The sequence below is a fragment of the Mauremys mutica genome, chromosome 9 (assembly GCF_020497125.1).
Source record: "Mauremys mutica isolate MM-2020 ecotype Southern chromosome 9, ASM2049712v1, whole genome shotgun sequence".
Taxonomy (NCBI): domain Eukaryota; kingdom Metazoa; phylum Chordata; order Testudines; family Geoemydidae; genus Mauremys; species Mauremys mutica.
The window spans coordinates 16,894,313-16,909,060 of record NC_059080.1 but is presented as its reverse complement, the minus strand read 5'-3'; the positions used below and the strand labels follow the sequence as shown (position 1 = coordinate 16,909,060).

The window sequence follows — 14,748 nt, the reverse complement described above, 5'->3', positions numbered from 1 at the left end:
TCTACGTCAGCCCAGAGGTCCATTGGTGGGACAGCGGAGGGTACCACACATTGCTGTATTTGTGCTGTGGATAAAAAGAGAGCTCGGATAAAATGTTCAAAAGTATGTAGTGATTTGAGGGGCTTCAGTTTCCAATCTGAGGCACCATAAAGCAGCCCAGTTTTCAGAGGGCAGATGTGCAGCACTTCTGAAAATTGATACATTTTAAGATGTCTCAGTTTGGTAATCCAGGCATGGCCACACCCCAAAATCACTGGTCCCCTTGGAAAATCTTGGCTCTTCTGTCCCTAAAATGGCTAGTCTGGTATCCTTCCAAACATTACATTGACTTGAATTTTTTTTTTCCAAATGGAGCCCAAAAACATAAAGGTCCTAGAGATTTTATGATTCTCTATATCCCTCAGTTCTCCATTTCGTTCCAGGGAAACAGTCTGTCCCAGAGCATGCAAAGAGTTGTGCGGAGTGCCAGTCCTGAACTTTGGTCTAACAATCTGATGTCAAAAGCTGTGTTTGCCTTCTGGCAACTCCTCCAGCTTGGGCAGGTTGCCTTGGGGGTTGCCTTAATTGGATGCTTTGTCATTTCCATGGCCCTATAATTTTCCAGAGAACAGCTGGATTCTGCAAGTAGTGCTCTCTGTGGAGCCAGCTAGCAAAGCAGCTTTCTTGCTAGGTCTCTATTTTTTTCCTGTGGGAGAGGAAAGATGAAGTTGTGCAGTGAAGGTCTCCTTCATCACTACCTGCTGTTCTCATAGGGAAGGAGGTTATAATGAAATATTAATAATACCCTCTGTAGACTGTGCTCACAATAAGCAAGTGCTCCCTTTTTCCAACCAGGAGTTGAATATACATCTGAATTAGCCCTCCCTCCCCTAACATACTTCATTTGTACAATCTTGAATATATGCAAAAGGCCACATCAAGTCCATGAAACCTATTAATAGCCACCTGTTGGACAAGTATATTTCTAGCAGTTTTACGAAGTGGGTTTTTTTTTATTGTTGTACAGTATGATTAATTCACCAATATTTTCCCAAGCACTGAGATTTTACTAGCTTTCACAATGGGTAACTCGTTGGTATTTCCTGACTATTAGCATAGATCTTGCTGTCAAATCTTAAAGGAAATCAAAATTTCTAAGTAACAAAAGAACAGTAAATTCCGGGCTCTGTTGTTCAGTGTTTGCTCCTGCTTTACACCACATCCCTGTAATCAGCTCCCCAGTTGAAACATGGGTTGCAGCATGACCAGACTTCTTTTTTTAAATGTCTAGATGTGGCATTACTGAGACACACATGGATGGATTTTTAAAATATGACTGCTTGAGATTCAGCAACAGACCTTCTATACTGTCTTTTCTGAATAACTGGCATGGCTGCTTTGGACTCTAAAATTGGGGCATCTGGTCACCCTATAGGGACAGTCCTGATTTTTGGGTCTTTTTCTTATATAGGCTCCTTTTACCCTCCACCCCTGTCCCGATTTTTCACACTTGCTGTCTGGTCACCTAACTCTCTTTGAAAAAGAAAGCTTATCTTAGGACTTGTCAAAACACAGTTTTATGGTGCTATAGCTATATTGTGAAACTGGTATAGTTACATTGGTACAATGCTTATAGGGGAATAAGCTGTAGCAATATAAAGCACCTTTATACTGTCATAACTGCATCCACACTAAGGGCTGTACTGACATAACTATTTCAGTAATAAAATAAATATATATAAAATTTAAAAAACCCACAGCCCTAACACAAAAATAGTTAAATCAGTACAAAAACTGTGTGTTGAGCAAGCCTTAGGATTCAGTTCTTCAAAGTGAAGAGGAAAAACTGTTTTGTAATAAATCAATGAAGGGGGATGAAGCATTTCCAGGCAAGTCATAGCATCTCCACTTTTTTGCTTGTTATATGACATTGGATACGCTTAGGAATGGAGGCAGGTTTGCACTGTGCAAAAGTAACCAGGATTTGATAACCCAGCAGTTCATTGTGTGTCTTTGTTCTTCAGTCGATTTGTAAAGGGTGTTTTGGAACTGCAAAAATCTCGGTAAAGAAAGGTGGCTAATCTTTACCAAATCTGTATATAAATCCGGCTGTGTGAGACCTCCTGATCTGTGACTAGCAGTCAACTTCTCTCTGTGTCACTTAGCACCACTGACTGTATACAGTAGGTATTACATTCTTGGGTTAATAAATAGTTTCTTGAGTTTGGTACCAACCCAACAGCACTTTTCTCCTATAATGTTTATTCATAGATTCAAATTCAGAGATGTTTAAGGTCAAAAGAGCCCATTAGATTATCTAGTCTGATCTGCTGTGTAACACAGGCCAGAGAATTTCACCAGTTACCCATTTAGGGGGCCCAATAAATTCAGTCTGACAACTGTTTATATGACTCCTTGGCACACGTACCTGAGTTTTCATCAACATCACTCTCAGCTCTCATAGTCCGTCCCTCTTATCAACAGCACAGTGCGTATCTAGCAAGGACCTACACTTCTCAAAATAACAGGAGCTTTAAGTAGCCAGTAAAATATTTTCCAGACCTTCTCATCACTTGTGACTATTTAAAAGGGATGCTAATGTTGGGCCGCTTGGACCGTATCTTGTTTTGGCCTCAGTGCTGCTGAGATATGTATGTTACAATGATCCCAATCTTGCCAGCATTTTGTGTGTGGAAATCCCATTAAAATCAACAGGAGTGCTGAGCACCAATTGATTGCAAGATCAGCCCAAATAATAACCACACTTTCTAATTAGGCCGCGATCCATCAAAGTGCATGCCTCACTTGAACTTCAAAGCATTTACAAGCAGTTAATTTGTGTGCACGACACCCATTTGGTTGGTATTAGCCACATGTTAAAGGTGCAGAAACTGAGGCTGAGAGGCTATGACCCAGGACCTCAAAGGTATTTGGGCACCTGACTCCCACTGAAATCAATAGGAATTAAAGGTGTTTAAGTGATTTCAGTGGGAGTTAGCTGCCTGAGGGTATGTCTACACTACCCGCCGGATTGGTGTGATAGTGTAGACGCGATAAAATCAATCCCCAATCGCTCTGCCGTCGACTCCGGAACTCCACCATGTGCAAGAGGTGGAAGCGGAGTTGATGGGGGAGCGGCAGCAGTTGACTCGCCGCCGTCCTCATGGCCAGGTAAATCGACCTAAGATACGCCGACTTCAGCTGAAGTTGGGTAACTTAGGTCGACTCCCCCCGCCCCCCCCCCACTGTAGACCTAGCCTAAGTAACCTTGAGGATCTGGGCCCAAGTGACTTACCACAGTCACCAAGAGAAGTCAGTGTTGGAGCCAAGATTAGATCTAGGACCTACCCACCACCACTCTCTTCTAACTGACACATCCCAAACCACCAGCAAATGATATTTCTGATACGTTGTTGCACAAAATCAGTTTGCAGACAGAAGACACATACATGGAATTTACCATGAACCTTTCACATGCTAATAGGAAGAAAGAGTGTTTAAGAGAATGAATTAAAAAAGTGGAAGGGGAATACTTCTGTGAGCAGTCTAGATCATCAAAATCACTAAAGATCAAGATTAGATTTTATCTTAGTTTATTAGAAAAAAGGAACACAGTTTAATGTGCAAATATATACAACAAACATCACAATGAAACAGCAGGAAGACAGAGTCACTCCCCTCTGTTTAATGACTTTTAATCCTTCATACCAGAGATGACTGTTTTAATGCTTTTCCAAAGATTTACATATACAAAGTGTAATGCTTTGTTTGCACAAGACTTCATTTATTTATTTATTATTAGAACAACAAATACTCTGGCTTTGAAATTGAAAAAGTCTGTTATTTTGGTGACTTTTTTTTTTTTAACCTGAGGAATTCTGCAGAACAGGGGAATAAAGAAAAGGCATTGCCCTGCACTTCTTCTGATCACAGCATCTGATGGTCTTTTAATTACTAAATCACTGAATTATTTAAAATGAATGCAGTTCCAAACCCCACATCTATTACAGCGCTAGCAACAGTGAAGAGAGGGAGCGCTACCCCTGGCTGAAGTGAACTGATTGAAAACACCGATCTTGAGTTAGAAACATGTTGAGATTTTTCAGTTATAATGCTCATTTCTGCCTCTAATGTAATTAATGCTGTTGCATGTGATGGTGCCCTTAGAAATAAGTGAAAAATATATTTTATCCTTCTGAGCAAAAGGGTCCTGGGGTTCTGCAAAACCCTTGCGCAAATCACATACAGACTGCAGAATATGGCTTACGCCCCACTCAGGAAAAAGAATTTAAGCATGTGCTTAATTTTAAGCAAGTACTTAAATCCCTCCCAGATCAGCAAAGGCCTTAAGCATGTGATTAAGCAGGGGCTCAAGTGCTTTGTTGAATTAGCACCGTGTTGTATTGTAGCATACAGGGGTTGTCTATGCTGCAGCTGGGAGGTGTGATTCCCAGCAAAGGTAGACAGACCTGTGCTAGCTCAGCTTGAGGCAGCACACTAAAAACAGCAGTGTGGAAGCTACGGCATGGGCAGCAGCTCAGGTTAGCTGCCCAAGTCCAAGGCCATTTGCCCCCGGGTCCGGGTTCCGATGGCTAACCTCAGCTGCCGTCAGTTCCACACTGCTATTTTAGCGAGCTAGCAAGAGCCTGTCTGCCCACACCTCCCAGCTGCAGTGCAGACATACTCACAGAAATTAAGAAACAACAGTTCAAATCTGCCATCTTTACTGAGGTCAGGGGAAGTTTTGTCTGAGTAAAAACAGCGGGGTCTGGCCCAAATACCTGCACTAAAAAGTTAGAATCGTACGGTCCATTCTGTATCAGGCTGCTATTCCCAGAGGCAGATCAGCTCACGCTAACAAAGATTTACAAATGGGATGGCAGATTCTTCAGAGCACCGAGTGCCTGGTTAGATGGGATCCTGCCTCTTTAAGGTATAGCAAAGGAAGACACCAGGGGAAACAGTCTTCCTTTTTCCGATGAGTAGGCATTAAAGCTCTCGCTCATAAATCGGCTGTGTCCCCAATAGTTTGGGAAAATCCAACTGATCAACATAACATTCCAACCACGTGGATTTCTCATGAGAAACACATGGACTAAAACCACTTTCCTTGTTTACTTTTCACTTTGCCATGCTACTGAGTTTCATCTGAATGCTCCACTGAACCAAGCTACATTTATAATTAAACAAAAGTATTAGAGTTGTCTAATGCTTCCCTCTGGCTTAAATAAAAAAGAGTGGTTGGATAAGGCACTGCTGAAGGACGCATGCTGGACCATGCCTTAAGCAGATTCCCCCCAAAAGACAATTTAAAAAGAAACTACAGCCGCAGTTGCTGTTAGCTAGACTGCCTCACCGAGGGCCACACCTCCCTCTTCATCTCTATTCTTTATTGTTTTTTAAAAAAATAAATAAATAAAAATAACTAAATAATAAAGAATTAGGCCCCGGTTAAGGAAGGATGCATTCTGTGCTTCAATAAGCTGCGGTTTGGCTGATTCACTAATTAGTACTAAAGAAGGATTCTCAGACAAGCTAACATTTTCAGATGTAAAAACAATGAGAAGTCCTTGTGGCACCTTAGAGACTTAAGATGTGTCACTGTTAAAAGATAAATCCATTTCCAGGTGCTTTTCAGTTTCTTTCTCCTTTTTGGCTGAGGGTCAGTGATGAGTGTGTTTAAATAAATACAGGCTCCTTCTTTCACTGTAATACCGTTTTTCTCCTGATATTCTATGATGGAATAGCTGATCTACAAGGGAGTGCAACTGTATTCAGACTGAAACCTTGAACAATAACTGGTTAACACACAAGTGTACTGAAAAATAACACCATTACTCTAGTTTGTCACATTGTAGAATTCTCCATTTGAGTAAAAAGGAAAAACCCACTTGTTTGCAAAGACACATTTCATTGTGATCAAGGTGCACTCAGCACTGCTTTTAACTTTCACCAAAACCCAAACTCAGTTGCTTGCACTTCCCCACATTATACCCACACGTTAATGCCAATGAGAGTTACCACATAGACCTGGGGAAATGGATTGCTACACTGGATCATGGGGGGAAAAGTTAGTTTCTGGATAAAAAGTGAAGGTTAAAAGCAGCACGGCCTTGTTTGATCAACAACTGCAGGGTCAGGCTGTGGCACCAGTGGCAGGCAGGAGGTACATTGACACTAGATATAGACCCACATTCAGGGATATTCAGATCCAGGTTTATGGTTCAGGCCCATCTCTCAGAAACACTGACAGAAAAGACACCTTCTAGACTCCTCAGTGACCCTTCAGCGCATCTGCCAAAGTTTAAATATTTCAAAGAAGAACAGTGGGGAAAAACAGCCCCCCTCTATTTTTCCTTAAAACTTTTGACTTTGTATTTTTCTGCTCCAGAGTATTTTTTACATCATGGAAGAACATATTCCAGTAAAACACAGAATGTTTTTTATTAAAGTTTTAATTTAAAATGACTGAGACGCTACCTTGCTATCACTAAGCATTTGGGGGCCAAGGCAGCGTAATGCAATTTAATTCCCACTTCTAGGGTAGCGCCTGCTGTGACTTGTACCTCTCCCTGCTCCTTAGGGTTCTGTTGTCTTGCTGTAAAGCTCACCTGGTCTTGTGTTTCCTTGTCAGTATTTCAGTACGCACAAAGCACATTCAGCCACTGATCATTTGCATAGCCCAATAGACACAGGCTGCTATCTTGCCTACCTCCTCAAAATAAAGGGAATGCTTTTGGGCAGGAAGGCAAACCTCCGTGCCAGCCTCCGCAGAAGTGTGCTCTGTACCACTGAGCACAGGCAGGCTCCCTGAATCCTGCCTCTCGTGCAGCAAAACTGCATCCCGGATAAAGCTGGTTGAAGATTTCCCTTTTTCTAATCTGTTTATCAACAGAAAATTGGGTTTTCAACAAAATTAAAAATTTTCACTAGAAGTGAGCTTTCTGCAGAAAATATTGAGCTTTTGTCTATACTTTTCTGGGCAAAATTGGCATTCTTCAGCCATTTTTGGGGGGGAGGGAGAGTCAACATTTTCCGCAGAAGGCAGAAACACCCCATTTTCCAAACAGCTCTAATCCATGACACTTGGTGCCTGCAGACTGGGATGTGTGATTTGCCCCCAAGTCAATAAATGCACGGGTAAACCCTGTCATTCTCACTAGCAAAACTGAGCAAACATTCATCGCAGAGTCACAAATGTGTCTTGCTCTGATGAAGTAGCAAGAACTACAAACACTTCAGCTATCTTGAGGTAGGAGAAAATGATGTTTTCATCAGCTAAGCTGCCCTCTTCTAGCGGTACAGTGAGAATCAGGTAGTCATCGCTTTCAATCTTCCTATGGGCCCAAATGTGTGACAATAATACAAAATAAGGGATGCATGAAACATACGACAGAAGCTTGAAAGGATGTCAGAGTCATTTCTTTGACATAAACAACATTTTTTCTAATCCCAGTTTGGTAATTCAGCATTTTTTGGATGTCAATAATTTACAGTAACATAGTGTGATATCAGCAGGGATGAGGAGGAGGAATGTGAATTTGGATCCAGCATGAAGGAAAATCCTTCATAAAGTTCCTGATTCTGAGGTCCTTGCTCCCAAGAGTAGTCCCGGTAAAGCCAGTGGGATCTCTTGCATAAGTAAAGACTTCAAGACTGAACCCAATGGGATAGCTGGAGGGTGCTGCACTTTCTTGATTTGAACTGCCTGTGCACATCTTGAAATAAGGATTTTCAGCAAATTCACAAAGTTAAATACATTATAAAACATACACTTATCTGATCCTGAGATTGTCCCCATAATAAACACCAAAGGAGATAAGCTTCCTGAATACATGTCTTGACATTGTTGAAGTGTATTAAGTGGCTGTTTTACATAGGCAGAGTTGCTTGCCTAACAATGCTCCTTCCCTCATTATTACCTGAGTGCCCGACTAAGACTGTGTTTCCTAATTATCTCATTTGCTAGGATGAGGCTAACAAAACACTCAGGTGGGGTCGATCACCGTTATCAGGAATTTCATTTGCATTTCTTCTTTTGCAGTTCGGACAAAAACAGTTTTGATATTTTGCCAGGATTTCCAAGACTTGCAGAGTCTTCCTTTTTTTATTTTTCGGTCAGCAAAGAATTGTGTGTCAGCAGCTTCCTGTCAGAGGAGCTGCTGTGTTGTGCTGAAGAAAGTCCTCACACGAGAGAGAAAACATCGGGAGCAATTGGACGGAAAAGGTGATGACGTGAACCGCAACAGAAAGAAGAAACTCAATATGATGAACGTCAGTCGGGGTGCTGACTACCACGCATTCCAGTTCCATCAGTGCAAAGACCTATTTATAGTCTCTAACAGTGTCACTCAAAGTCAGACATTATATCTGGGGGGGGGGTGAAATATTCTCCAAAATTCTGTTTGCTTAAGCACTATATATATATTAAAATGTTCTGCTTTTTATTATTTCAGTATTTTAGCCCTTGGTCGAATAATCACCAACACCTGTCTGATATCAGAATCTATAAGCAGCCTTAGCACCTGCAGTATTTGTAGAATATCAAAAAACAGCCTTAGCAACAAGGAGTTACCTAATACAGGGAGAAGGCGGGGTTAAATAGATAAATGCAACATGTAGTGGCATTTGTTACCATTAAATGTGTGGCTCCCACAATCAGGCCATAAAACTGTACCATGCAACTTGCTTGCAAGGGGTGGCAAAGAAGACTAAGGTGATACTTTAATAATCTTATAAACCACTCATTCAACATAGTCTTTCCAGCTGAACTTGAAGGTTTTTCCTTAAAAATGTCATTCCTCTAGAGATCACCAGGATCTTACACTCTGTCTGCCTTTGAACTCTGCTGTTACAGCTGTTTGGTTAACAATGTTGTTCCAGTGCAAAAAACCAAACCCCAACCCTTCCTCCTTTAAACTTTAGATTGCCTCACATCTGTCCATTCCTGTTTAGTGTTCTGTAGGGCTTGAGTCTTCTGTTCATCTACCTGGACATAGTCTACTCTCTGCTCTTCCGAGAGAAAAGGTTTCTGTAGGACAGACGAAGAAACAATTGTTTTATATTAGAGAGAACATGGATGCTAGTAAAACTGGTTTTGTTTTCTATTCCTCCTTTTCTTTTTTTCCTGGTCATTTCGTTTCACCTTGAAGTAACATCAGCTGACAAGAGCATTGCTTTGCAGTCCGCTTTAGATAGAATTATCCATCTGTCACCTTGTCACCCTGCCCAGCATAGTGAGATATGGAAACACTCTGTATGGGCTAACTCCATCCCAGAGCAAGGATAATTATTCTCTTGCCTTTAGTAAGATCCTGCTACACTGATGACCTGTGTAAATTTTAACCATAGGAGGGTTTAAATTAAAGGAGGCCTAGCAAGCATCACGTCAATCCCCTCAAAGATATATGAGCAAAACTGATGATTGAAATGATGTAAAACAAAAACTCAGCAATCTATCAGGATAGTCTCTACACTTCACAGTAAATTTATTTGCTTTCACTGTATTTCTTCTTTGTCCACCATTGTCTATTTAAATTGTAAGTTCTTTGGAGCAGCAGAGATCTTATCTTTTGGCTGTGTCTAAAGAATCTAAGACACTTCTGCAATGACATAAATAATATTAATACATATTTTTGCCGTGTAACAAGATCTCCTATAATGTCTTCCTGTGACCCTGCTGTTAGTCATACTCACGTCACAGAAAGTTACTGCAGATGGGATTTGTGGGAAAATTGGCAGGAAAGTTTTGTGGGAAACCGTGTTTCTTTTGAGAATGAAAAGAGAGCTTGCCGAATTCCTGCAAGCACCTATAAATTTTCCCATATATTCTTACTACTGTATATTCCAGTGGAGCCACTATGCCTAATGTGATTCCATTCATATTACAGCATGATACTGGCACCACTGTAATAACTTTAATTGTGGTTTTATCACGTTACCAGTATATTCATGTTGAGCCTGTTATGGATGCAATCAGCTGGAAGAGCATGACAGATTTCATTCTGTTGAGGCTGCCCAGAAGTGAGAATCTCTGTCTGTTTGCCTCCATCAGAGAGAGACACCAGGATGTACAAAAAAGGGTGGTATCTGCATAAATGATTCTTACCTTTTGTACAGGGGATGGGGAAGCGGAATTAAAATCCAATGCTAAGTAATCAAGGTTGGACTTCCTTGACCATGGGAAAGCACCACTGCATGGAGATGTTGCCTGGCTGTGCTCCTGTTGAGGAATGAGAGAAACTTTTAAAGAGTAATTCAAAACCCTTAAATCATGATCCTAAAAGGAAAAAGACCAGACTGTTTAGTATTACTCCTAATCCAGCAGTAAGCAAAGAAGGAGAGCTCTGGCCCACATTTGTATAGTATGTCAGGGGATGCATTCATCAACTAATTGCAAGATCCTAGCAATGTCTAATTACGTGACTGTACAAAGAAATTCAGGAACTCTGATTTGGGGTAATTACAGTAATATGGGCAAAATGGGGCGGGGGTGATTTTCATTCAGGTTTAGCAAAACATCAGTAAGGATTTTGTTTTGCAAAACCAAAACCTGGGATGGCTTACATCTGGATCCCATTTCATCTAAGCCATTGAAGTTCTGGGAGGTATGGATAAATGGTTCTGATTCATCTCTGTCAATTGCATATCAAAATGGAGAGTCACAGACGATGACAAACATGTTAAAGGTTTTAGCTTTTTGAACAATACAATTGGAGTGTGATTATCACTAGAGCTGAGCTGAGTAGCTATTGTGTAGGTTCAGATCAGCTTCAGGTTTAGTCTGGAGTGAGGAGGTAAGATTTCTGTTTGGAGCAGCCAACTGTGTAAACTCTTTGTGCAATCATTCCCAAACTGGCAGTGGAAAGCTGGCCCCTTCGGGCTTTGGATTTGGAACCAAATCTGCCACAGCTGGTTCAGATCTAGGAATTCTAGATCAATTCCCACCTGAAATTCGAAGGGGATTAGGTTCTGGCCTATTTCTAAACATGGCCAAAGAATTAATGAAGAAAAGGAAGCCACAACGTTTTTGTTTTATGTAATGGGAAGTAGGGTTAATGCAACTAAGACTTTAATAGGAGTTCTCTTTCTATACAACATTGTGTGTGTTCCTTTAGGAAGTGCACTGAAGATTGTCTGTCATTTCCTAGGAGATTCTGCAGGGGGCCCTTGTAAAAGGTGAAAGGACTTAGTTTTCCTTTGCCTTTAATGAGTTCTCATGTAAATATGCCTGATCCCAGTGATCTCTTGGAACTGCTCCGCAACAGCTTGTGGGGTGAACAGCTGAGATCTGCATAGCAGAAAAAAGGCTTCCCTTATCTCTTTGTAAATCAGACCCAGTGTCTTTAGTTTAAAACCATTTGATTTTTTTTTTTTAAAGAGGGCAAAGGACAAACCTGCTGAACATTTTTCTTAGAAAATGAGCTTCAGAATTCTCAGGGCATGTGACAGAGCAGAATAGAGCACAGGATAGCTGCGTGAAAATGAAGATTACCATTTGAATGTAACTTTCTTCCTCTTCTCCGGAAACTGAATTGCCAAATATTCTTGCTGAATTAATACCGTCTCTATCTGGAGAGATAAAGCTCGTTCGATTGCTAGGAAGAAAAACACAGGAGAGGTTAAGGAAGCATCTAACAGATGCTCTGAAAAGAAGCCAAAGTCTGACATGGCCCATATGGCGAATAAACTCACCCTAATTCTGAAGCCTTAATGGAGAGGCCATCCAAAAATGTTTTTTAGCTATAAAGCATGTTACAGTTACATCAACAACATTTCTGGTGGATTTTCTGGGATTTATCTTGACACTATAAAAGTTTGGCAGCTATGGCAGGACAGAAAGCAGGAGATATCAGAGCAATTCTCCAGCAAGGAACGCAAATGGAGGCAGACATTCATCTGTGTCATATGCGCTGATGGAGCAGTTACTTTGTTGTATGGGTACCACCATTTCTGAGATTGAAATGAATTAATCAGCTACTGTAGCTGCCTGCAAAACAACTTGGCTGGCTTTGAATGCAGTACAAACACATGTTATCTGTGCTTTGGAGCTGTCTGCAACTCAGTTCTTTTAAAAGAAAAATGTAGCTGCTAATCTAACTGTCAGAAGCAGTCTGTATAATGTAATTCAAACCTACTGCAAATCATCACTAAATTACTGCAGTTTGGCCAATATGGCTAGTTAACCAGAGATTAGCTGTGTACTTCACATGGCATAAACAATTTAATCCAAACAGTTATCCCTTTGGTTTTCACTTTATTTGTTCTGAGCACATTTGGTCATTTAAACTCTTGTTTGGCTTGTTTAATAGAAAAAAACTTGATATTTAGCTTACAATGAATGAACTCCTCAATGCTCCTCTTCCCTGCAGACCTTGTATAGCAGTTGAATGTGTCAGAGTTCATTAACCATGGCACGCTAGCAGGGACGTTCATGAGGCAGCACTGAACTTGTGGGATTGCCCAATATGCCAAGTACACAGCACCTCAGGGGTTAGCCAGTGTTTAACTGCTAACCTGGAAGCCTGGGGAAGATTCTGATTGCTGGCACCAGATTACCTGGCCCTGGCAGACTGTGTCAACTTCTCCCAAGAGAGCAAGCCCTTCCTCTGAGTACCTGCCACGTTAGCTAAAAAGGCAGTGTTTGGCATGCCACTGTTAAAGTGCCAGGCAGTAAAAGGATCCACACAGGAAGGCTTGTGAGAATTCTCTGCTCACCCAGGTATTTTCAAGGGGAAACTGGCAAACCCCTTCCAACTTTCCCCATCAGCTCTGAGAACTTACTGCCACCATTGCCTGTGGCCTGCATGCTTCATCTCATGTCATTGCTTCGATCCTACCAGCTAAGAATTCCTGGCTGTGACTCCCTTTGGGACACACTGATACTGTGGCTTTGTCATCATTTGGGGGAGAGTGACCTGAGGCATTCCCTCCACCCCACAACTGGTTTGCAGTGACATTAAATGAGGAGCAAGAATCGAGTCTCCATTTCAGTATGGCAGCACAGAACGTTAGCCCCAGGTCATCAGGCCAGCCAGGCCTTAAATCAGGTTCGTTTTCCCTTTGCCATCTTAATCTTCAAGAACAAAGATGTCTGCTCTCCTCTGGAAAAATATTAGAAGGCGTGAGGGCTAACATTATGGCAGCTGTACCAGAGAACAGATTAGCTCCAGCCTTCTAAAAAGTTACATAAGGAGGTTTCACAAGAGACAATTTAGGCTTTGAGGTAGTGCTAATTTGCAAGAGATCCAAACCACAGAATTTCTCACGGCACAGTCTGAAGGGAGTGCACTGTGTCTGTCTTTAAAAGGAGCCTTTTTTTATGGCAGCAAAAGCCTGTAAAATGCTGGCAGGAGTCCCATGGAATTTGCATAGCATGTTTGTTTATAGACTTTGCCAACAAACTATTTCTTGCGGAATGTGATAAGTTATTTATAACTCCATTTCACAATGCTCATGCTTAAGAGGTTTCAATGTCAGGTTTCTCATCCACTTACTAAGGCACAGTCCACATCCTGGTCAAGGTAGCGTGTTCCCGGATTGTGGAGAGGTTTCTCAGATCCAGCGGAGGGGGTCGTGCTGCAAATGGGTACAACAGGAATTTTAAAAGCAGGATTTATTAATGGCTCCAACATAAATAAATGGGAGACACCTCCCCCAACTCTGGGGGCGCCAGAAGCCAGGTGGTGGCCCCCCACGTGGCCTTGGTGAAAAAACTGCAGAGAGGAACCAGCCAGAAACTCCAGCTGGTAGAGGCAGAAGCAGCCAAAGCAGGAACGTTCAGATGCTCAGAGAACTTTCCACTTTTCTCACTGGACCTACTCTGCCTTGTGCTGAATGGCTGTTTGCTCCAACTCTCTGTGTCTCTTCACCTCAGCTTCACTCCAGACCTGCCCCTCTTACCCCTTCTGCCCTGTCCTGTTCCCCTCATCTCCCTTCCTTTCCTATTTAGCTGGTTGCTGCCTAACTAAACCCTCCATCCCACCCTCCCAAAAGTCCTGGAACTAACATGTAATTTGCTGCCATCACATTATTCACTTTGCTTGTGTGCTCTACCCCTTCATCGCCTTGCATCTGTGCTGGGTGTTTAGACCAGGGGTCAGCAACCTTTCAGAAGTGGTGTGCTGAGTCTTCATTTATTCACTCTAATTTAAGGTTTCGCGTGCCAGTAATACATTTTAACCTTTTTAGAAGGTCTCTTTCTATAAGTCTATAATATATAACTAAACTATTGTTGTATGTAAAGTAAATAAGGTTTTTTAAATGTTTTAGAACCTTCATTTAAAATTAAATTAAAATGCAGAGCCCCTGGACCGGTGGCCAGGACCCGGGCAGCGTGAGTGCCACTGAAAATCATCTTGCGTGCCGCCTTCGGCACACGTGCCATAGGTTGCCTACCCCTGGTTTAGACCGTAAGCTCTTCAGGCAGCGACAGTCTACTCCTGCGTTTGTATAGTGCTTCGCACAATGACGCCCTATTCGTTGTTGGCACCTAGGCACTATTGTAACAAACAAGGTTATACAGCCTAGCATTTGTGCGAGATTATACTCAGGAAATCTTGTGGAATAAATGGACCATTTAAATCTGCCTTGGCGACTAAAGTCCTCTGTGGCTCCTAAAACAAGGAGCTAAACATGATGGGCAGCAGGAGAGCAGACTTTCCAGAATGACCGGGAACACGCCTGAACCCGGGTCAGCAAGTGATGTCTCCACAGGGGAGGGGCTACTTCAGTGTCCAGGTCCAGCCAACCCTTGGCCTGTCTTCTGAG

General features: G+C 42.0%; 1 protein-coding gene across 3 annotated transcripts in view; it reads right to left on the bottom strand.

Annotated features, from left to right (window-relative positions):
- Positions 1 to 3,555: 3,555 nt before the first annotated feature.
- Positions 3,556 to 14,748, bottom strand: part of GAB3 (GRB2 associated binding protein 3) — a 111,751-nt gene continuing 100,558 nt past the window's right edge. For all 3 annotated transcript variants that reach the window (XM_045031548.1, XM_045031547.1, XM_045031549.1), the window contains 4 exons: positions 13,476 to 13,557; positions 11,474 to 11,576; positions 10,088 to 10,201; positions 3,556 to 9,010 (listed from right to left, as the gene is read on the bottom strand). In XM_045031548.1, coding sequence (XP_044887483.1) covers positions 8,894 to 9,010; positions 10,088 to 10,201; positions 11,474 to 11,576; positions 13,476 to 13,557 — 416 coding nt within the window. In that variant the 3' untranslated portion in view covers positions 3,556 to 8,893. The remainder of the gene's footprint in view (positions 9,011 to 10,087; positions 10,202 to 11,473; positions 11,577 to 13,475; positions 13,558 to 14,748) is intronic.